General features: G+C 42.8%; 1 protein-coding gene across 2 annotated transcripts in view; it reads left to right on the top strand.

Moving 5' to 3' along the window:
• The window catches only part of NXT2 (nuclear transport factor 2 like export factor 2), a 52,149-nt gene extending 32,056 nt beyond the window's left edge, over positions 1 to 20,093 (top strand). The window contains exons 1-4 of one of the 2 annotated variants that reach the window (XM_063170554.1): positions 12,348 to 12,410; positions 14,327 to 14,413; positions 15,484 to 15,628; positions 16,522 to 20,093. In XM_063170554.1, the coding sequence (XP_063026624.1) occupies positions 12,396 to 12,410; positions 14,327 to 14,413; positions 15,484 to 15,628; positions 16,522 to 16,700 (426 nt within the window). In that variant the 5' untranslated portion in view covers positions 12,348 to 12,395 and the 3' untranslated portion in view covers positions 16,701 to 20,093. Of the gene's footprint in view, positions 1 to 12,347; positions 12,411 to 14,326; positions 14,414 to 15,483; positions 15,629 to 16,521 lie in introns of those variants that run through there. The other variant, XM_063170555.1, reaches the window with a different exon arrangement.
• The last annotated feature ends 2,821 nt before the right edge of the window (positions 20,094 to 22,914 follow it).

The following is a 22,914-nucleotide window of genomic DNA, read 5'->3' as shown; positions in this document are numbered from 1 at the left end:
AGAATTACAACTTCCTTAATTGACACTCATATTAAAAGGGAGAGAAATTCCAACAGTAAAGCTATTTTTGCATCAGTTATTGTGAAAAAAAACCATCAAAAATGTTCTTTAATGATGAAAACATTATTTAGCTTTCAAGCTCCAAAATTTAAAAAGCAGCAATATGAAACTTTTTTAAAATGTCCTCACATTTTATTTCACCCTTAGGCTGAGGACACAAGAAATATCAGCCTGATGTGATTGTGGCTTTTTAAACTTTGAAATGCTTTGTAAGAGGAGTGTCAAGTTATAGCTCTTCCTCCACTTGAATGGAAGCACTACTTGAACAACACTAGAGAATGCAAAAGCATTTGTGTTTGTGGCTGAGGAGAAATGTGAAAAGACATTATTTAAAGAAAGTGGACTGAAGATGGCATTATGGGAAGCATTTACAAAGATAAAATATAGTAGATATATCTTGGGGAAGTGTAGACACGAGAGGAGAGGAGAGGAGAGGAGAGGAGAGGAGAGGAGAGGAGAGGAGAGGAGAGGAGAGGAGAGGAGAGGAGAGGAGAGGAGAGGAGAGGAGAGGAGAGGAGAGGAGAGGAGAGGAGAGGAGAGGAGAGGAGAGGAGAGGAGAGGAGAGGAGAGGAGAGGAGAGGAGAGGAGAGGAGAGGAGAGGAGAGGAGAGGAGAGGAGACTTTTTAAATAGTTACATTAAAGTATTTGCTGTTAAGTGTACACATGTAATGTCTAAGAAAAGGCACATCCTAACAGTGCAGGATGAGTTTAAGACAATTTGAGTTTAAATATGTAAACATAATGGGTCTGTCCTATGTAATGCAGACTTCTTTATGTTCCACAGAAGCCAATGGAAATGGAAAGTTCTCAACATTTTACAAAATCAAACTCTTGGAAAGTCCAAGAGAGACAATGCATACTGGCAAAAAACAAAAAATCAAAACCAAACCAAACTAAAAAGTAAAACAATAATAACAAAAACACAAAGAAAAACCAACCCAAAAAACCCCAAAACAAAACATTAAAACAAACCAACAAACAAAACCCAAAAGAAATAAAAAGAAACAGTCTTGATAGCAAAAAATAGCAAGACCTGACCCAGCAGTATGATAAAAGTGGTGTGCTTTTGCCTCCTGAGCACAGCTGGACACAGCTGGAAAGTTGGGGAGGGCTTAGTCAAGACTGAGTGTAGAGAGAGAGGAGCAAATACATGAAAGTCATGTAAGACAGGATATCTGCAATGAGAAAAGCTGAGCCCTGTACCTGGGGCAATGCATCAGAATGAGTGGATAAAGGACATAATGAATGCTAACTTTTGGAACAGTTGGGCTGGTGCTGGGGCCATAAAACAGACAGAAATTGTAAGATACCTTCAGCCCTGCCAGGCTCCTGTGGGAATCAGTGGTAACACCATTAAATGTGTGACATCACCTCATGGACTCCATTCCAGCCTGGCTGAGGCGCTCGGCACTCGCTGAAGCTGCTGGGGTCTGCCGGGTGTGACCCTGCTGGGATCCCTTACAGCCCCAGGCAGCACCACTTGTCAGCAACTGCTAAATGGTGGGTGGTGCTTTTAGCAGAACTTGTGGACTTTCTGCTGACACATGAGCCTTCACTTCCCACACTGAAAATAACAAAATAACAAACTGGGTGATTGTCAACATCAGCATTTCCTACTAGACATGGATGACCACACCTCTGTTTTCCCTGCTCACACCAATCTGCTGGGTGTTGCTCTGAGGAAGTACAGACTGATGCTTTGCCAGCACAATAACAGAGTGCTCAAGACACTGTTACTATTCTGATTTGTATTACACTACTTTTTATATACATTCAGGAACTTCCAGTGTATTTTCTTAGAGAATGTGCAGCATAATTTGGGCCCATTTTTCAGGGGCCTTCATTTCTAGTAGACAACAGCATGTGGTAGATTCATCTGAGATTTTGTTATATTTTTTTACACTAACATTTTGTGGAACCAAAAAATAAATAACTTTGACACACACACCAGGAATGTTGGTCTGTAACAGGTCAATGTAAGCCTACAAAATTCCTCTTGGTTTTACTGCTGGCATTGTCATTAACAGTGTTCTGTGCCTGCTATCTGGTCAGATGAATTCTTTTTCTGTTATTTCAAGACATTCCAGCACACTAAGCTTTAAGTTGTCATTGATGTGTATGCAGTTTATAAAATGATGTTACCATTACCTCACCATTTCCCTTTGCAATGGGATATCCTCCCTCTGAGCATTCTGCCCCACAGTATGACAATATTCTGTACTCCTGTCTGTGATTTTCCCTCAGTAAAATTCAATTTTACTTTTCAGAGTAATTGAACTACTGTGCTGAAACCATTGTTGCTGATTTCTTCATGTCTGCTGAGGATTAGTGTGAAAGGTTGTTTGGAGTTAATGAACAGAACTTGTTGCCCATGTAGTGCCTGTTTAGACCTTGACTGTTATGTCTGTACCCTAAGACATTTTGCAGGAAGACAAAAATATTGTTCAAGTTATTAAATTACCATTTGTCTATAAACTTCCATTCTCAAATGAGTAGACAATACATGCACCTACTCTAAGCCTAAAATCCTTAATCACTTAATTTGTTTTAAATTGTACTACTAAATCATCCACACTGGTACACCAAGTGTACAACTGACTGTTGCTTTAAAATTCACAGAAATTTATCTAGAAGCTAATCTAGTCCATGTCACACTTCTGAAAGTTTATTACCATTTCATACAAGCTTCTCATTGCTGTAAAGAATCCTAACAAGCTGCTTAAGAAAATGTTGAAAGTAACTTGAGAAAATCAACAGAACATTTCTCTTTCTAGAATCTTCGCCTCTAAACCTTCCTTAATGTAAACCAATTTTTCTAGGCCATGTTTTCATTATAGTTCAAATCTTCACTGGGATGTAAATGAAGATACAATTTCTCATGCAAGTTTTAATATTTCTGACCTGAATATGTACAGTCTTGAAAGTCAGACAGACTTGTACAGCAAGTGACACTTAAGTTTTTCATAGGAGGCAGATGGTACCTACAGGCAGGTGGATGGATAGAGGGGACACACTCTGACACCACAGAAATGGAATTGAGGAACCACTGTGCATTTCACTTCACAGACCCTTTGCAATCTCCTGACCTTACTGTCTGAATTTTAATTGTGTTAGAATTTCTAGTTCAGTTTGTTTACAGCACTGGCTTCTTTTTCTTGATAGCTGTTCAAGGTTGTGAAGATCTGCCTAAAAATAAAAATTAGAGCGAGTCCCTCATGCCCATTTCTGCCTCCTTTCTCAAATGAGATCAGGCAGAGATCAACTGACACCAATCCTGGGAGTCCTGGCTGGATCCAGAGCAGAGCTGGGCACACCAGGGCAGGGCACCAGTGAGTGCAGCTCTGGTACACAATAACTCTGGGGCTCCTCCTGGCACGGGGCTGGCCCTGGAACCTGAGCAAAGCTGCTGGGAACAGATGTGCTCTGTGCAGAACTCTCTGTGAGAGCAGAAATCCAACTTTGTACTCTGTGCACAGACGGCTTCACAGATCATTGACAGAATTTCCTTGGCTCTCAGCAGCCCCCATTGTTTGGGGCATCTAGCACAGATAATAACAAAATTCCCTGTCTCTATTACCAGGCTGTTGCATACTCCAGAGTCCGCTTTAAATTATCATAATTTGTTCTTTTTTGGCAGTTGAATGCACTAAGGTGTGTTCCATCACTGTCGTTGTACCTTCTTGTATTCCTGTTTCAAACTGAAAAAGAACTTGGAAGTGTTTACTCTGTACTTAAGTGTCACATGACCTTATTCCAAATATCTGGGAATAGAAAAATAATTCACTTTTCAATGTTTTCCTATACTTTTGGTTCAGTGATATTTGTGAGACACTCAAAGGTACCGTCTATGTTTGAAGAGATTTTCAAACTTCAGTAATACTAATATTCTTCTGTTTTCAGGGCTAGGATGTTAAACTCTGACTAATATACTAAAAAGCCATAGGTCTGTGTGGCCTTTTAGGTATCTAAAGAAAAAAAATTATTTTCCAGAATATTCCTTCATAATGCCCTTGAAAATATCGAACATTTTCTGCAATCTGCTGAATTACAAAAAGGAAAAATATTCTACGGTGTTGTCAAATCTTAAATACGTAAATATTCTTTTTCCTTCTCCTTTTGCTCCTTCTAGCTCAATAATGGTTTGAATAACAAGCAGGAATCTTCACTAAAGACACAAACATCACTTCTTTCTCCTTCCAGAGGAATGTTTGATTGTTCACAGCATCATTTCATCAAAGATTTACCAGACTGCAACAGGCACCCCACCTGGACTCCATGAGGCTGCTGGTTCTTTTGCTCTCCCATTTACAGAGAGCTGTGCTTGGAATGCAATTATTTATGTACTGTTAATTACTCTTACTAATTTTGCAGAGGGATGCAGTTGGTGTTGGGAAGCCTGAGGATGGCTCAGCTGGTGGTTGCCAGGGGTAAAAGGAGTTTGCAAAAATAACTTTAGATAAAGTTTTATTATGGTGAAGCTTTTAAAATCCTACCAGTGCCACAAGAGCAGCTGAAAGGCTTCGCAAGCTTTGAAAATATGAAAGGTGCCCATCTAAGGTGAACGAAGGTGCCCTAAGTTTGGGGAGTTGTGGGACAAGAAATTCACTGTCCCATCGGTGTGACCATGAGTGCCCAGGGAGCTGAGAGCGACACTTGTGTCCGTGCCTGTGCCTTCAGGGGACAGACACATCGTGCTGTTTGTCACTGCTCGCTCCGGAGAGCAAAGTCCCTGCACGGTGCAAAGTGCCCGGGCTGTGCTGTGACACTGTCACACGCGGTGTCCCCGGGCTGTGCTGTGACACTGTCACACGCGGTGTCCCTGGGCTGTGCTGTGACACTGTCACACTCACTGTCCCCAGGCTGTGCTGTGACACTGTCACACGCGGTGTCCCCGGGCAGTGCTGTGACACTGTCACACGCGCTGTCCCCGGGCTGTGCTGTGACACTGTCACACGCGGTGTCCCCGGGCAGTGCTGTGACACTGTCACACGCGGTGTCCCCGGGCTGTGCTGTCACACTGTCACACTCGCTGTCCCCGGGCTGTGCTGTCACACGCGGTGTCCCCGGGCTGTGCTGTGACACTGTCACACGCGGTGTCCCCGGGCAGTGCTGTGACACGCGGTGTCCCCGGGCTGTGTTCTGACACTGTCACACGCGGTGTCCCCGGGCAGTGCTGTCACACTGTCACACGCGGTGTCCCCGGGCAGTGCTGTCACACTGTCACACGCCGTGTCCCGGGCTGTGCTCTGACACTGTCACACTCGCTGTCCCCAGGCTGTGCTGTGACACTGTCACACGCCGTGTCCCGGGCTGTGCTCTGACACTGTCACACTCGCTGTCCCCAGGCTGTGCTGTCACACGCGGTGCACGCCCCGCTCCCGGCCATCGACGGCCGCTCCGCCCGTGACGTCACAGCCGCGCCGGAGCGTGCCCGTGCCGTGACGTCAGCGCGGCGCAGGTGGCGCGGGCGCTGCGCGGGCGCCGCCTGTGGGTGAGGAGGGGAAGGGCCGCGGAGCCGCTGCTGTGGGCGGCCCCAAACCCGTGACCTAAACCCGCCTCTGTTCCTTTAAAACACAGCCTAAAACCCTTCATCCCCTCGTGTCACAGCAGGCCCCCATACAGCCTGTCCCCATCGTTCTTACAAGCTCTCTGTACTGGAAGGCAGCCCAGCCTTTTTTTTCTCCGGGCTGAACAATCCCAACTCTCTCAGCCGCTCCTCACAGAAAATGTGTTTGTCTTTCAATCATTCTGTCTGTCTTTTCTGTATTCAGTGAATTTAAGTTCCATAAGTTCAGCAGAAAACTTATCCTTCTTGACTGGAATGATGGAGACATAGATTATCTGCTGTTGGTCTTTGTTCATTCTCACCACAGTTTCCCCTTGAGCTTAGTGGTGTTTAATTAAATCTCAGTTTTGGAGGAGTAACATTTTGGGTGATTTATTATAATAAGTCCACATTGTTCATTCAAAAAATATCATTTTAGAAGTTGACTCCATGGTATTCACGGTATTCATTATTCTTCAGTTTAGGTCAAAAAAGGAAGCAAATCTCTTATGAGGCATCAGCAAGCCCAGTATGCACACAGCTGAGAGGAAAGCAGGTCATTCTCAAGGACCTGCTTGTGCAGAGTTTCATAAAACACACATTTCTAATAGTGCATGCTGCCAGGGAAAAGGTTTTTTGAAGAGAGTTTTCCTGTCTCTTGATTAGTTGTATGTTGTGAGCAGTTTAACATGCTGAGTATTGTCATTCATGCCAGTTTCTCCTGTGCCACAAACAGTACTTGTGAAGAAGGAATTAGATGGATAATTGTCTGGCAAGTTCTAGCTCTGCTAACTAGATTTCCCATCCATTATGCACTTTACTGACTCTATTATTACCCACTGTAATATACTTTCAAACCAATTTTTTCAGGCTGCAACTTGATCTACTGTTTCCATTACCTTCACTCCTGGTGCTTATCTCCTGCAGTTCATAAAACATCTGTTTGGATGGGTACAGTTCTGTTCCCTCAGCTCTTCAGAGCTATTGTATGGCTGTCTTCAATTCCCACATTTTCTTCTTACACATTTTTGTGTGGTGATTTCATCAACCCTCAGCTTCAAAGCTTGCCTGTGCTCAAATGTTTTTCAGGTCTACCTCTCTTTTTCTAAGCACTTTCCTAACCCATAATGTTGGTTCATTTCCTGTTGATTATCTTCTTTACCACAGTCCTCCCAGTTGCTCAGCAATAATAACATGCTGCTTCATTCAATGAGTCTTCATATTTCACTGCTTCATGCAAAACATTCCCTAATAACTCTTGTAATAAACATGTTTGTTCTTTCCCCACAGCTATGACTCCCTAAGGTCACTCCCCAGCCCTGACTGTTGTAATCACCCACAGTTTCTCCACAGTTTCCATGAGCTGGAATTTCCCTCTCCTTTCTCCCCCATAGTTTATATAAAATGTATTTATTGTCTCATGTTCTTAGCCTGGCAATTTGACAGTATCCTTCCACTATCTCTGCCACATTTGACCTACTAAATATTACTTTCCACCTCCCCTTCCTTAGGCATCCTTAGCTCACCTTGAACTTGACCTTTTTGGCTCTGTAATTTTGACTGGATTTACCCAGAGCTGCAGGGGAACCCTGCACATTATGTAGGAAAAAATGCTCCAAAGCTAAGGACAGAAACAAAATGTGACATTTTCAAGTATTTCTAATCCCAGAGAGAATCCCTGATGACAAATTGAACAAGCAATTGTTTGTGTCAGACAATATGACAGCTATTGAGCAAACAGCTGTGTCTCCAGATGGAATATGTGTGAGAGCTGCTGGGTCCAGGTGCATTGCTCTGGAATAAATCAACAGAGCATTGGCATGTTGGTTTATGCTGCCTGTCCTGATGGCATTGAAGCAAATTTCTTGGATGTTCTTCTCTCACTATTTAAGAAACCATTTTTTGCACAGGGGTGTATTAATGTGTTGAAATGTAAATGATAAGGAGAGGACTTACAGTGAATCTTGACAAGAATTTAGGATCACAGCCTGCTATAATTATGTGAGAATTATGTGAGCACATTCACCTTGATTTTTAAACCATCATTAGAGGAGATTCTTACATTTCCTGTACTTTGTTCTTTAGAAATACTGAAGTGGTACAGAAGTAAATAGAGCATTTTACCTAAAGATAGCTTGTCTGTATCCTGATTTTCCTGATTACAACACTGTGCCCAATGTCTGAAACAATGTCTGAAGCTTTCAGAGGACATTGTCTACTTTCTGAGAACTGAACTGGGATCCACATAAATGCCACCTATGCCCCTAAATAAGTCAGATGGATTTGGCTGAAGGTTAAAATGTGTGAGATTCTGCAGCCTTTTACCAGTACCCTGAGTCCTCCTCTTACCTGATCTGTTTTAGTGCCTAAAAGGAAATAATATCTCTCATTATCCCTACAAAATAATCTAGAAATATAAATCCAAAGGTCATCTAGGAAATCTCTCATGTTTGGTCTTTTTTCTGAAAAGAATCTTCATATGCTTAAACCTCTTCACTAGAGCAAAGCAACATGAAGAAATTGTATTATTAAAGATAATAATACCTTTTCTTGCTTTGGTGTAAACTCTGAAGAAATGCAGAAAAACAATTTTTGAGCTGTCATAGGGCTTGGTTTTCTCTGAGTATTTACATTACTTGTCTGTTTGCTGATAAAATCAAAAAGATCCTTGTAAATGACTCAAAGCCTGTGTTCTCCCACCACTTACTACTGTGGTTTTTAAATATATTCCTCCTTGGCAGACTAGTGCAATCATGGGAGTTAATAATCACATTTAGTGTTCTCTGGTGTGTCAGTACTTACACTGCAGCAATGCAGAGTTTGTTATTAATAACTGCAGTGGGAATGGGAGTTCATCCCACTGAGTATTTGGTAAATGCAGTACAGATGCTGCAGGACCATTACAAACAATAATTCCAAAGGCTGTAACTTGTCAAAGAAAAATAAATGGGGCTGTTGCACATGAGATTAGACACTGACCTAGCTTGGGTCTCTGTAAATAAACAGAACCTGTAAAAGAGTAAAGAAAAAAGGAAACTTGTGTCTGGGCTTGCTCTTCAGCCTTTCTTTTCATTTTTGGGACCAAACATCACTATTTTAATGAGTATTCCTTAAAATGATTGGAGAAATGAGAGTGTTCACAATCAGATCTTATATTTTACTTTTGATCTAGCTGAGGGCTGAGAATATTCAGGAAAAAGAAGAGGAGGTGGTTCCCTCCATGCAAGTCTTCACTAGCAAAGATGGCAGACTGACAGTTTTGTCACTGCAGGGAACCCTTGGGGACATGTGGGAGCTCTGGGATCCCCATGGCTGTCCCACATCTACTCTGACACCTCAAAGGAAGCACAGAGGGGGGGGTGCTTTCAAATGTAAAGAGTGCACATGCAAAGAAACATGTATGTAACATACTGGGATTATCTGGAAGAGGTTTATCTTCTGCCCACAAATTGTAGAAATTGAGATATTAATGCTGCCAGAGAGCAAATGTGGTTATTGCAGCCACAGGCCAGAAATGTGCCAATGATTCCAGGGAACCAAGACAATCCACTGGAAGTGGTATGGCTTTCTGCAGTAAATTTGATTGGAGGTATGTTGATACTATAAAGCAAAAGAAAGATGAGAATCAGCTCATTTTGTACAGCTCCTTTTCATTCCCTGACGTCCCTTCCTGCTAAAAGGCTTGTGAACAAGAAACTTTGCTTATGGTAGGTAGAAAATAGCAGCAAGCCCTCTGATGCTAAAATTTATCCTCTGGGCTCTGAGCTGGGTCTCCTGTTGTTCCATCTCATTCCACATGTACAAGGTTAGAAGGTGAAGGAGGAGAAAAGTGGTTGTGAAAAGCAAACAGAAAAATTCCCAATAGTCAGGTCTATTCCAATCACTGTGCCAAGGGGAAATCCAGTGCACAGTTTCAGTTATCAGCTGGCCAAGGACCAACTGGGGAACTTGCACCTCTTTTGTGAGTTCTCCCAAAATGACAATAATTGTTTTTATTTTAGAAAAGAGACAAAATAGTTCAATAAAGTCAATGATATGTTGAAATTGTACCTGGAGAATATCCTGCCTAAAAGAGCTCTTTTAAGTTGCAATACATTTGGTATTTAAACTGCTTGAATTTTAACTTTGCCTGTATTTGTCTGTAATTTGAAATTACTCTGATGCTTATTGATAAATTTGATCTGAAACACAGTGCCTCTGTTGCAAACTATTGATTTGTGCATCATCTTTTAGCCAAGTAGGTTAATTGGATGGTGCTTGGGTAATTATTTCAGATGCAATCTCTGTCTAATATTTGCCTTCAAAGAGCTGATGGAATTGTTTGACATTTAGCCAAGATATTTCCTAAAACTGGAGCTTGAGCACTGGGGCTGTGGAACTGATGGAGAGGCTAAAGGTACATTTTGAATAAACTTAGTTTATTCCCTAATTAGCCAAAGTAAACAAACCAAAGGCCAGGTCTGGCTTCCACTAGAGTTAGTGGGATTTTGCCATTTTTTTTCACAGTTGGCTGTTGGATTCCTGATGTTTTAGGGAACATTGGTACCACAGTAAAAGCACAGTAGTAATAGTCCAAAAGAAAGGTGTGCTGCTCTTTCTGCTGCAGAGCTGCTGTGCCAGAGCAGCTGAGCACAGAACCACAGGTCAGAGGCTCAGACAAGTTTGGTGTACTCAGGAACAGAAGTAAAACATCTGCCAGCATGTACTCAATAATCATACAGGATTCTCCTAACTCTCCCGTTTGTAAAGGAAAGCAAATGACAAAACTCTTTACTTCCAGCTGGAAGCAAATTGTTCTGAACTGGAAAATGATTCCTTAAAAGGTCACAGGTACATTTGGCCTGGAGAAATATTACTTAGCATTTGATTGATGTTAAGAGCTCCCACAAAGCAGTTTGAATTGTTGTGGGCTACCTGCCAGGGCCCAGCATTCAGGCCTGAGCTAAACCCAGACTGAGCTCAGAATATGCCACAAGCTGAGCTGAGCTGACAATTTCAGAGCACAGAAACTCCAGTTGCAGCCCTGCAGGCCTCTCTCATCTGAGTGAGCTCTGCACAGAAGTTCTGATAAATCTAGCATGTGCAGCACTTAGTGCTCCATCTGTAGCTGATACATAATTATTCATTTAAGAAAAGAAAATTAATGAAAATTTACTTTAAATTTGCCTATTCTCAAAGGATGTCTCTTTTTTGAAATGGGGAAGATACTGGAGGGAAAAAAACCCCATAAATATGTTTACCAGGCCTTATCTTTTACATACACATGGTCAGATTTTCTCTAGAGGTCAAATAATGCATCATTACCTAATGAAAGGAAGAGGATTTTAACATTTCTTTAACCAGCAAATGTGGTGACACTTTGAACTGACCTGTTCTGAACATTTATCTCTACTTGGGACTGCTTTGAATGGAGTAAAATGGAACAGTTATTTGTACTTATCTCAGCATATCCCACTGGATACAATTCCCAGTACAATATATACCAAGTCCTGTTTTTCTTTAAAAAACAAGGGAGGCATTTATCAGCACAAGAGTCACTGCATTCCTCCAGTTCTGGTATGGCAGAAACTCGAGGTGCAGCGGCCACATTTGAGAGTCCCCATGGGACTGTAACAAGCACAACTTCTGCCCAAATCCTCCTTCTGTGCTGGGAACTGGCCAAAAATGGCTTCTTGAGTCCACTGCAGTTTAGTGAATCCCAAATTCAGCTTTAGCATTCATTTTTATCCACCCTGTAAGTCAAACATCTGAGATCTACTCCCAGTTCTCATTAAAATCAACAGATCAAATATCTGAGTTTTCATTGAGTTCTTGCTCAGGCAAAACCCTCAAACACTGAGTCACGATCCAGTTTGACAAGAATCCCATTAATCAAAGTCTGCAATTGCCCAGTGTCAGTTGCTTCCCTTGTCTTAGGAGACAGTTCATTACTGAGCTCGTGCCCCAAATGTCACAGTTTGCAGTGACACAGAGCAAGGTTCATTTGAAAAGGGGCCCGGCTGAGATGCAGGCAGTGTTCATTTCTGCATGGGCCTTAATGCAAAAGTGCATCACTGTCACATGAGGGTTCTGTGGGAGAATGGGAATCTTCACCTTACTGCAGGCTGAATTCCATTTTCATTCAGTGGGCATTCCTTGCCCAGGATCAAATCACTGACAATAAAATCTCTGCATTTTGTCCGTGATTCTAAAATTATTCAGTGCTTTGTTATAAATGTTAACTTATTTTAATCAACGGCTGCAAACAGAAGAAAATATGGCCTAACCCAGATGGCTGAACACATTTTTGAAATCTTGATACATCCTTACTTCAGTAAGATGAGGATGTTAAGGATGTTAAGATGAGGATGTTAAGGATGTTAAGGTGAGGATGTTAAGATGAGGATGTTAAGATGAGGATGTTAAGGATGTTAAGGTGAGGATGTTAAGGATGTTAAGATGAGGATGTTAAGGATGTTAAGAAGGACTTCAGTAAGATATTTTTATGTTTTTTGAGTAATTTTGACTGAAGTTCTAAAGCAGTCATTTCTAAGAATTACTCCACACAGATAGGGGAATACATAGCACTATTCTCTGTTTACTGGTGATTACAATTTGGGTTCCTTTCCCGGCTCCAGCTCTCCGGGCCGTTCCCAGCCCTGCAGTGAAAGCTCGGGAGTGTCCATGGCGGAGGGAATGCTCGCCGGGCGGAACGCTCGGCAGGGCCCCGCGGCGGAACGCTTTGGGCGAGGGACGCGCGGCCGGAAGCGGCGAGCAGAGCACTTCCGGCGCCCTCCCGCCTCGCCGCCCCATGGCCGCGTCCGTGGTGAGTCCGGGCCGGGCCGGGAAGCGCCGGGAAGCGCGGCCCGGGGCCGGGGAGCGCGGGGTGTCCGCCTCGGGAGGGTGCTGCGGGCCACAGGGCGGCCGTGGGAGCGCGGGGAGGCCGCCGGCAGCGTCCCGGCGCCGTGGGACACGGAGCGGGCAGGGCAGGGCAGGGCGGCAGCGCCTCAGCGCGGGCTGCGGGCAGGGGCCGCTCCCGCCTCCCCGGGGTCCCGGGGCTGCGCGGGGCCCGTGCGGGGCGGCCTCAGCGTGTTCCTGCAGGGGCCTTGGGGCACAGGGGAGCTCGGTGAGGCCCTCGGCAGGGCCGGGTGCGTTGGAAAACTTGGAGTTGGCCCCAGAGGCTTGGAGAAGTTGATTTGGGACTGGTTGTTGGTTGGATTTTTCAATTGTGGCTTTCCTGTTAGAAGCGGGGAAGGAGGGTTTCTGGGTGAGATGGTTGGAACCCGTCTCCATGCTCGGAGATGTCCGCACGTGGCAGGAGGCAGGAAGAGGACTCGGCTGTCAGAGTTAGCCCGGAAAGTGGATCAGCCTCTGGGGCCAGCGCTGCTTTGAAAAGGGACTAGGTGACCTCCAGAAGTTTATTCCAGCCTGAACTGGTCACAGAGTTTAAAACTTTGTTGGTTATGGCTGTAAAACTTGCAAAACCGACAGAGCTGAATTGCTGTTAGACTTCTCTTGCAGGTACCCCAAGGGCTGGTTCCAGACTCTGGCACCCCTGCAGTGCCCGCTCACGGCCACTGTGTGTGAGGGGAACTGCAGGGGAGGGTTTGGGAGAGCTGCTGGGGGCTCCCGGGCCCTGCTGTCACTGCCCAGAGCTGCAGTCGCTGCTCCCGGGGACAGCTCTGACAGCCCAGAGCCTCTCTGGGCGCTTGTGGGACTGGCAGTGGCCTGTGAGTCCGGGAGCTGCTGGGCGGGGACGGGAGGAGCAGTTTGTGTCCATGCAGGGGAGAGGAGAGGGCACAGAACCTTGATTGGCTTTGTTGGATAAACAGGGATTGTTTGCTGGGCCTTGGCTTCTGTTCAGAGTGGAGTTTTCTTGTGTTAATCCTGGAGGGATTCCTGGTGCTTCTGGAGAATATTCAGTGAAAGCAGCCAAGAAAATGCAAGCAGTGAAATTGCTCAGCACTGGTTGAGTTGCAGATACTGGGAGTATAATACTGAAATAGGACAGTGATAAATAAAAGCATTTTAAACAATTGATAAGAGAATCAAATGCAGATGTATGGATGTATGGGCAGGAAATTCAGGATCTGCTTTCCAGGATGTCCCAGTTCAGGGTCTGTAACAGATGCACAAACTGAGCCAATAACCCAGTGAGATCCCAGTGCAGTGGTGGGACCACAAAGGCTTTTACCTGGGGGTGACTGCAAGTGGAGAGGTGTGAGGGAAATGATGAGGGGTGAGAAGTGTTTGGGTGTGACCTGTGGGTACAGCACTGATCCCTTCTAGAAGGAATACAGCCAGATGTTGGTGTTCTCTCTCTTACTGTACTTTATATTTCTGTAGATAAAGGTGTGTTAAAAATGAGATTAGGATGGCAGTGTGATGGGGTTCTTGCTAATTCTCAGAAGTATCTGAATAAATCTTATTCTTTAACTTCATTTCAGAACAGCCATCACAGCAACAACTGTTTTCCTTGAATAATTGTGTGGCCACACTACCTGCAGCCAGCTGTAGCCCATTTTCCAATGTAAATATTTGTAATTTAAATGCAATAACTATATCAGCATTCAAAACTAATGCTGAAACTGTCACCTAACAGCCTAACAGCTGGTACTTCTGCAAGTAGAAAAGGAGCTTAGAATAAATTCAACATGATTTGAAGTCAAAGTGACTTGCAGAAGAAATTGAGTCGATCATTGGATTGCATAACTAAAATTTGATCTGATTTCTTCCCTCCAGGATTTCAAAACCTATGTGGATCAAGCTTGTAGAGCTGCAGATGAGTTTGTCAATATTTACTACGAGACAATGGACAAGAGGAGAAGGGTATGTAGCTGTTTTGACAGTAGTTAAAACTGTCCTGGCACTGGTTGTTTGCATTTCTGGCTGCCATTACACACAAAGCACCTGAGCATGGTGACCATGGGCTGCACTGCAGCTGCTCCTCAGCTCCTGCACAGCATTTTGTCTCCTGTGCAGCCTTGCTGGAAAAGGGGCTGCTCAGCAGTGCCTTAGGCTTCTCATGGCCCTGGTTCACCTGGTGTGCAGCTGTGTCTGCAGCTGCAGGATTTGCTCAGTCCAGGGCAGCAGAACTTGCTTGATTTCCCCTTGAGGTCAGGATTTAGCTTTTTTTTCCCCCCAAACCTCTTCCATTAGCAGTTACCACTTTTGGTTCTGGGGTTTTTCTGAGTGCCTGAAGCTGAAGCAGTACAGCTGTGTTTGCTCTGCTCTTCCTGGAGCACACTGATGGGGTACCATGTGACAAATGTTCACCAAAAGAGCCTTGGAGACCAATCCTTGGAATTTTAAATGTGCTGTAGTTGCAATTCAGTGTGTGAAAGTACCAGCAGTCCCATGTTACTGCACACATGAGTGGGGTGTGTCAACACCTTGGAGGAGAGTTGGGCAGTTGCTCAGCTCTGACAGCTTATGAAACATTTGGGAAGTTCTGGTTTGCTGCTGTGCTCTTCAAGTTTCACCTGTTCCTGCTCTTGTTCACCTTTTTTTTTTTTAACCTGAAATTATAATTTCCTGACCTAAACTGTGTTGTGTGGACACTTTCCCTCTCAGAAGAAAAGAAAAGAAAATCAGTGATAAATTTACAGTGGAAAGAGCACTGTCCTTTTGTTAGCAACCACTTCAGTTCTGTCATTACCTTTGTTAAAGGGATGTTATCAGTATTTGAGCTATGAGTCACTGTGCTACTCAGAAAGGAAAATGTGTTAGTTTTAATTCTTGGTCAGGAGCACTGGTTGTTAAAAGGAGCTACTGTTTCAGGAAAGCATTTTATCTGTCAAACTAACAGAAGAAATCAGTAATTCACAGTGTAAGTTTTGTATGTTGTTCATTATATGCTTACATATTTTCCCTAATTGTGTATTTTCATAATCACTCAGGCTTTAACCAGACTGTATTTGGACAAAGCAACATTAGTTTGGAATGGAAATGCAGTGTCTGGGCAAGAAGAACTAAATAAGTTTTTTGAAATGTTGCCATCAAGTGAATTCCAGGTTAATGTGTTGGACTGCCAGCCTGTTCACGGTAAGGTTGTATTATAATTTATTTAGTTCTTTTTCATTCTTTTTAACTACTGAAAGTGAGCAGTTATTATAGGGCTTAATAATTCCTTTGGAATAAGCTTAGAGAAAATACCAAGGGTTGAAATGTCAAGTTGTGCTTAAATAAAGCACAAATCAAGAGATGCAGCAATTATACACTTTTTTTCATGTCTGGGAAAATACTTTAAGGACTTTTTTTGTTTAGATCATATTCAGATGTGATCTATTTTCATGTATGGAAAAAGTCTGGCTTACCAGGTTATGTTGTGCTTGGGAGACCCCTATGGTGGCCTCTTGTACTGACCTGCAGTATCATGTGAACAAATGGTTATTAACCTGTGTGTACTTTGGTTTCTTTACGTCTAGAATAGGTGTTAAGTTCTTTAGATTTCTGATTAACAACTCCTAAACTCAATCTCATAATTGAGAAGTTAATAAATGGCTTCTAATGGACATTTTGGGAATATAAGTAAGGGAAAAGCCTGTGGTCAAACACACTTGCTTTGCTCTGCTGTGAAAGACATCATTTCTAATAACCGGGGGGGAAAAGTATATGCAAGTTGCTAAATATCTCTATGTGTGTATATCTGGAGTAATGAGAGCTCACTCTAAGCACAAATGGAGGTGTTTGTCAGTGCTCTAAAATGAAGAGCAGGAGATGAAAGTGGCAAAGCCATTTCCGAGCCGTGTTGGTGAACGCACCGCTGTCTGTGTAGGAACGCTGCACCAGAGCTGCACTCCCCTGCCCGTACCCAGCTGTTAGCCTGGCGCAGTGTAACCACACTTGAACCAAGCTTCTGTGTGCATTTCCTGCCTCTTTACCTGCTAGTCTTTGTTTGAGTTGTTTTCTTCATCATTTCATACCTCCTTGTGAAGAGCAAGCTACTCAAGGCCAGACAACAGTCCTCGTGGTGACAAGTGGGACTGTCAAATTTGATGGGGATAAGCAGCGCTACTTCAATCAGAACTTCCTGCTGACAGCACAGGCCACCCCCACCAACACCGTGTGGAAGATCGCCGGGGACTGCTTCCGCTTCCAGGACTGGGCCAGTTAGCAGGGCTGGCACGGCAGTGACCTCTCCCCTCGGGCACCACCACTCCACTGTGCAGGCAGCTGTCCCACGGGCACTGCGCGCGCTCTTTGTCTTGCATCTGATGTTACGGACGGGCTGCGGATGTTTCGGGGTTGATTCCAGTGACCACAGCTGTAGTAATAAAATGTGAGAGGTTGCTCGTGTTAGTTGAATTTAGTCGAGTGCTGAAGGCAGTGAGCTGTATTCGAATCATTCCTAAAATGCCTTACATGCAGCTGTGCTGCCACTGCTGAGTGCTCAAACCGTTCTGTTTGAACACAGAATCCTATTCATGTACAATTCTGACCAAACGTAATTTTTTTCAACTTGAAAAGATCTGTTTTTACAGTATCATCTTCTCTCTTTTGAAGAAGATGCTTGTGGCATGAAGATGTAATTTTGAAAGCTCCCTCCTCCCAGTTGTGAGAGGCAGGGAAGGATTGCTGTGGTTTCTACTGTTAGTGAAAGGAGCAAATGCAGCTCCTAAGTTTGTAATCTCTCAATCCATTGGAAAGGTAATGTTTACCTTCTGATGCCAAAGGACCATATATCTTTGGGTTTCCTTTCAGTCTGAGCTTCCCAGACTTTGGTTGTTAATTCCATGGATTCAAATGTAGGGCATGCTGAATGATTCGGAGCTCCTGTGCCAATAACTCTTCACATGCACGTGAAGGGCTTCAAACTGATTGTTTGTCTTTTGCAGTCTTATCATGGCCTAGAAATAGGTCACATACATGATTTCTGTTGGCTTTAGTTCTGCATTCTGTTGCTATGAGGTTTGGATTATTTTTTTCATATTAAGTCTGCAAGTTTTGAATCCTTTCTGTCTTTTCAAGAAACATTGTAGTTAAAAAGTGGCACTGAAAGTGTGCATTACTGTGAAGCCTTCAATTTTTCTCATCAGTACTGTTACTCAGAACAGGTGCTTGCATTATTTTCAATTGAGAACAGCAGCTCTGCACCACTAACACTATCTTCCTCTCATGCAGATTTTTACTGTATTTTTTTCATGTTCTTTTTAAAAATTGCCTTTAATTATTGATTATCTGGGGGGTTTGTGTGTTTTGCTTTAAATTTGTAGTTTAAAGCTTCCAGCTGCTTTGAAATACTTTTCAAGACTGTAAGTTAAGAGAGTCCACCTTTGGAACTTAATAGCAAATCTGAGTATCAGCAGCTTTGTTTTAAACTGGTGTGTTTCTGTTTTAAGCTAAGTAAACAAAAAAAAACCCCAAATGTAGCTGTATAGCTGTAGCTGTATCCCTGAGTATACCCTTGCTTGTAACTCATCATAGCCTATGTTTCAATGACAAGAGCAGTCTGCAAGCAGTTACAACTGCAGCTCACTTGTTCAGTGACTGAAATGGAGAAAACTGTGAAAATGAGCAATATCTCACTTGGGTAAAACATAAAGCATCTGTAGTTTGCCATGTAATCCCACAAACAATGGGATGTTTAGCTGAAATGAGTGGCTTTATTTCCTTTTCAGGCCCTCTAGTCTGTACACCAGTAAGTTAGAATTAGTAACCTGTCTCATAAACCTGAGGCTGTGTATGATCAGAACTATTGTGTACCTATTTTTCAGGCTGAAGAATTTGAATTCCTGCAGAATAGTGCAAGAACAGAATTTTTGAAAACTGTAAATATTGTAAATACATTGTTATTTCTGTATGTAGTGAAGAAAGGATCATTCTATTTAATTACTGTTTGTTCTTAAGAGAATATGTGATGTTCATATATTTGTATTTCCTCTAGAAGATTGAGAAGAAAACATAACCTGAGCATGCCTGTAACTGATACAGCATTGTTGAGCTGTGACACTGGCGTGGTGTATTCTACTGGCTGTTTAACTTGCTGTTGATTGTGTAAGTGGTGTTACAGATCTGCTTTGCATACACAAAACAGGTTTTGCCTTTTCAAATGCAGCAATGGGTGCAGCTGTGGCACTGGCTTGTTGGACTTTGAAGGCAGTCACCAGAACACACACTTATCAGTACCTGATAAGCTTGTGCTATGAATAAATACTTATTGGATATTTTTATCCAGGTTTGAATTTGTATAATAATTTTTAAGCTTTTTCTAGGCAGACTGGGAGATTCAAAATATATGAGGCCATGTTTCAATCAATCAAAGGTTATTCTCAATTATTTTCATGCTATTTCAATGCAAACTGCTTTTAAATCTGACTTTTGCAATTAATATTGAAAAAAACTGACCAAACAAAAACCCCCACCACTACCTGGAACATGACTGAGGAAGATAACTAACTGGCCTAGCTGGACAAACCCAGTTAAAAGTCCTACTTAGTAAGATCTGTAGATGGAGTAGGAGAGTAAGGCTTGGTGTGCATACCCAGGAGTTTTGTAGGGAAATGCACTGGAACACAATTGCTGCAGGCCAGGGAGAGGTGCCAGTTACTCCTGCCTGTTTCCATCATCTTCAGTGAGGATCACTTGGGTGATTCAGTACTGCTATAATTAGCTCTTGCTCTTTAGAGCTGAACATGCTGGTTTGCAAAATATTTTTGTTTATTATACCGAGTGAGATTGTAGCTCTTAGAGTCAAGTGGTGGTTTTACAATGGAGTAACTAATGGCACAAACAAAAATATCTCTTTGTTGCTAGCTCTGTGCTGCTTGTTAATATTCTGTGCTGAAATTAGCAGAAAACACAAAAATGCTTTCATTTAATTCTGTACAAACCCATCCAGCTGGTTTGGTGTGACCATTGCTGACTCTCCTGCAATACCCAAAATTTTCAGTGGGCATCTATGAAATGAATATGTTTGTGCTCCAAACACTGAACTGGAGTTAATGCTTCCATTTTTTCATTTGAGACCAAATTACTCCTGTACAGCCAGTCAGTGAAACAAAGCCAGCTGAAGAGCTAAGCACTTCCACTATGAGATTGTAGCAACTGAAGACTTGAGAGATCTTTTTGTATGTTCCCTGTATTGTCTATAGCAGTCGCTGCTTTTCTGTTGCTTTGTTTGTTTGAGATACTACAGTTCAATGGATTTCAAATGCCTATGTTGGAGAAAAGGGATTTGTACTGATGCTATGAATGGTTTGTTCTGATATGCCTGTGCTTCCTTAACCTGTCTGGAGAAAAGCACATTATAAAGAAATGCTGTTTTATCAGTAAAATAACTTTCCACACTTGAATATATTTTGTAAGTTTATGAAATTGTTTGAGACCTCTTGTAAGAATAATTTTCAAAACTGAAAGAAACAACCAAACAAAAAAACAAGCAAGAAAAAAAAAAAGCACCAAAAAACCCCAAACCTACCAGTTACTCTACCTTTTTTTTTCTTTTGTTATTATTATTACTAGAAATTTTCATAGCTTGTTCTTATGATATTAAAAGTACAAGAAATAACTTGTGGCTTCCTTATCTTTACTACTTGTGTTGTAGGTCTGAGTTCTGATTGTTGCTGAGTGGTGCTGGGGCACTGCAGAACAGGCTGGCAGCTCTGTCAGGGGAAAATGTGTCTGGAATAACCCTGTGGCAAATGCCTGGCCAAAAGCACTCTCAGGCAGTAAATGTTGAGCTGCCCAAAGCAACTATGTCACATTAACATGTCCCTCTAAGATTTACTAAAGTTTAGACTGTTCTCCAACACATACCTGGATGAAGTCAAACAAAATTTGAGCCAGATCCTTGGGTTGTAAATATTTTCACCGAGAACATGTTGTGCTTCTGCTGTTTCTTTAAGAAGAAATGAAACACTGAAAGGAGAAATGCTTTTTGTGATAATTTCAGTAATTTATTCACTGTTTTGCTGTTTAGAAATTAAATTACTGATGCACACTTGCTCAGTGTAGACAGCAGCTTTTAAATGCTGACACTGCAAAGATGAAGATGCTCATGCAAGGTCAACAGTTGCATGGAAACTGAAATTGTTCTAGAAATGTATTCTGGAAACTACCAAATATACTGGAAAGTCCTTGCTGTGTTTGAGGGTATAGATTTCAGTGAGGCTTTGCAGGCAGTTGCCCTTGGTAATGATCCTGAATAAGGCTCTGATGCAGTGTAAAGATTTATGAGTGCTGGGAAAAACAAATCAGCTCAGACCAGAAGATGTTTTTGTAGATACATTGAAAGTGGATCCAGAAACTGCTCTTTCAAAATTGTCACTGGGCCGAAGAAAAGAATTAAAGTCTTCCTAGAAAAGTGAGCTTTTCTTTTTTGTTCCTAACTGCAGAAAGGTAGGGCATTGATAGCTGGGCTTGCTCCTTCAGAAGACTGGGTTTAATAATATAAGTAAATCTATCTTGCTACACTTTGTGACTGAATGGATTACAGGCACTAAGTGACCATTTTGCCCTGCATCAGTAACACAAGTGCCTTAGAATATCCTGGTGATGACAAAATTGTGTTGGATTGCAGTGGCTGATTTTTGTCTTCTTGCAGCCTGTTTTAGGTCCCAAAGCCCAGTGGGTTTGCATCCTTGTGGATTTTCCAACCAAGGAAAATGCAGGTCTGCCCAAATAAAGGCAGGAAAGAGCTGGCTGTAGTCACAGAATCACAGAATGGTTTGGGTTGGAAGGGACCTTGAAGCTCATCTCCTTCCAACCCGTTGTCATGAGCAGGGACACCTTCCACTGGACAAGATTGCTCCGAGTCCATCCAACCTGGCCTTGAACACAGGGATGGGACACCCACAGCTCCCCTGGCCAGCCTGTGCCAGGGCCTCACCACCCTCACAGTGATGAATTTCTTCCTGGTATCTAATCCAAACTCTCCTGCAGGAGAACATCATCCAGCACCCAGCTGAAAAACAAGAGCAGGTCAACAGCAAAGGCCCTGGGCAGGCTCCCAGAGCAGCTTTGCTGTTGAGGGCACACAGCAGAGAAAAGGGAGGGAGTTTGGAGGGAACAGTGCTGGGGAATTGGAGCTTGAGCAGCAACAGCTGTGCTGGTCTGATGCCCAGGGCAGAATTAATTGGGGTCATTAAGTTGGTAATCAGCTACAGAGGCTCGTTTCCTTAATCAGAAAGGCCTGGGAAGAACTGAATGTTACCAGGTGAGTTCTGGGTGGTTCCCACTGTGGCTGGGCTGGGAGAGGGTTGTGAGACCACAGACAGGTGAGTTTTCTTCATGCTTTTTCCCCCTTTCAAAGTTCTCTGTCCATAGTTAGGGGTTTTTTGAAATCCTATGAATGCTCTAAGGGTCTTGAATTTTTCCCTGCTCCCGGGTTGTTTATCTGGTAACTCTAATTTCAATTCTCATTATTCATAGAGGTGAGTGTGGCAGTTGCATATGTTAGATTCACAACCTTGCCAGCATTTAGAGTAGTTTTCATCTTGTGCAGTTTCTTTGCTTCTTTCCAGAAGATGCCTGGGGTTGTGGTCTATTCCACCTTCCTTTCATTGTTTTTGGAGGAAAAGCTGTATTTTAACAGCAGACCAGAATGAGTACCCATCTGAAAAGGCAAAATGCCATAGTATTAACTTGGGGTTTTCTATGTAAACAGCATTAGGTAAGTGTGCAATGCTGAGTTAAAGATTGAAAGAACATTGGTTGATTTTCCATAATGCTTCTCTTTTAAAGTTGCTTCAGAAGGAACCCTAGTAAATGGAATGTTTCTGTAGCAACACAAAAAGAAGTCCCAAGGTGAGAGCTGTCCCATTACATAAAAAGCAAGCAGGTTCTGGGATGAAGTAAAGGCTTTGGGAAGGAATTTCCATAAACTGTGTAGGAGGGTGAGGTTGGTGTTTTGTTTTGTTTTGTTTTGAACGTGGGGGCAGAGGGGCCCTGGTTTAATGACCTTGACTAAATGCCATAGAAATGGGCTCACTGGGAGAGATTGTATTGCTGCAACTCAAAAGGCAGAAAGTAAAGTAGGGCAGGCACCTGTAGAGAACAGTGATCCATTCTTCATGCTCACTCCCTGGGGAGCACAGTAATAGGCTGATTTATATCTGGTAGGAAAGTTTGAGTTCCTTGTTTAAAACAATAAAAAACCCTAGAAAGAACTCCCAGGGCTGGAACAACATGTGAACTGAAGTAATGATTTCAATTCACCTGTTAGAAGTAGTCCAAAACTGTTTAATTGAAGTGTCTTTTCTGTGTTTTAAAGAAGTAAATCCTAAATGACACCTCCTTGTTTTAGCATTTAAATTGATAGGAGGTCATGTCTTGGAGAGATGGGCATTCCTGCTCAGGCTCTGGATGCTCAGAAATAACAGGGATGACAC

Source organism: Melospiza melodia, chromosome 16 (genome assembly GCF_035770615.1).
Source record: "Melospiza melodia melodia isolate bMelMel2 chromosome 16, bMelMel2.pri, whole genome shotgun sequence".
Classification (NCBI taxonomy): Eukaryota; Metazoa; Chordata; class Aves; order Passeriformes; family Passerellidae; genus Melospiza; species Melospiza melodia.
Note: the sequence above shows the minus strand (reverse complement) of the source record. Positions and strands in the feature narration are given on the sequence as shown.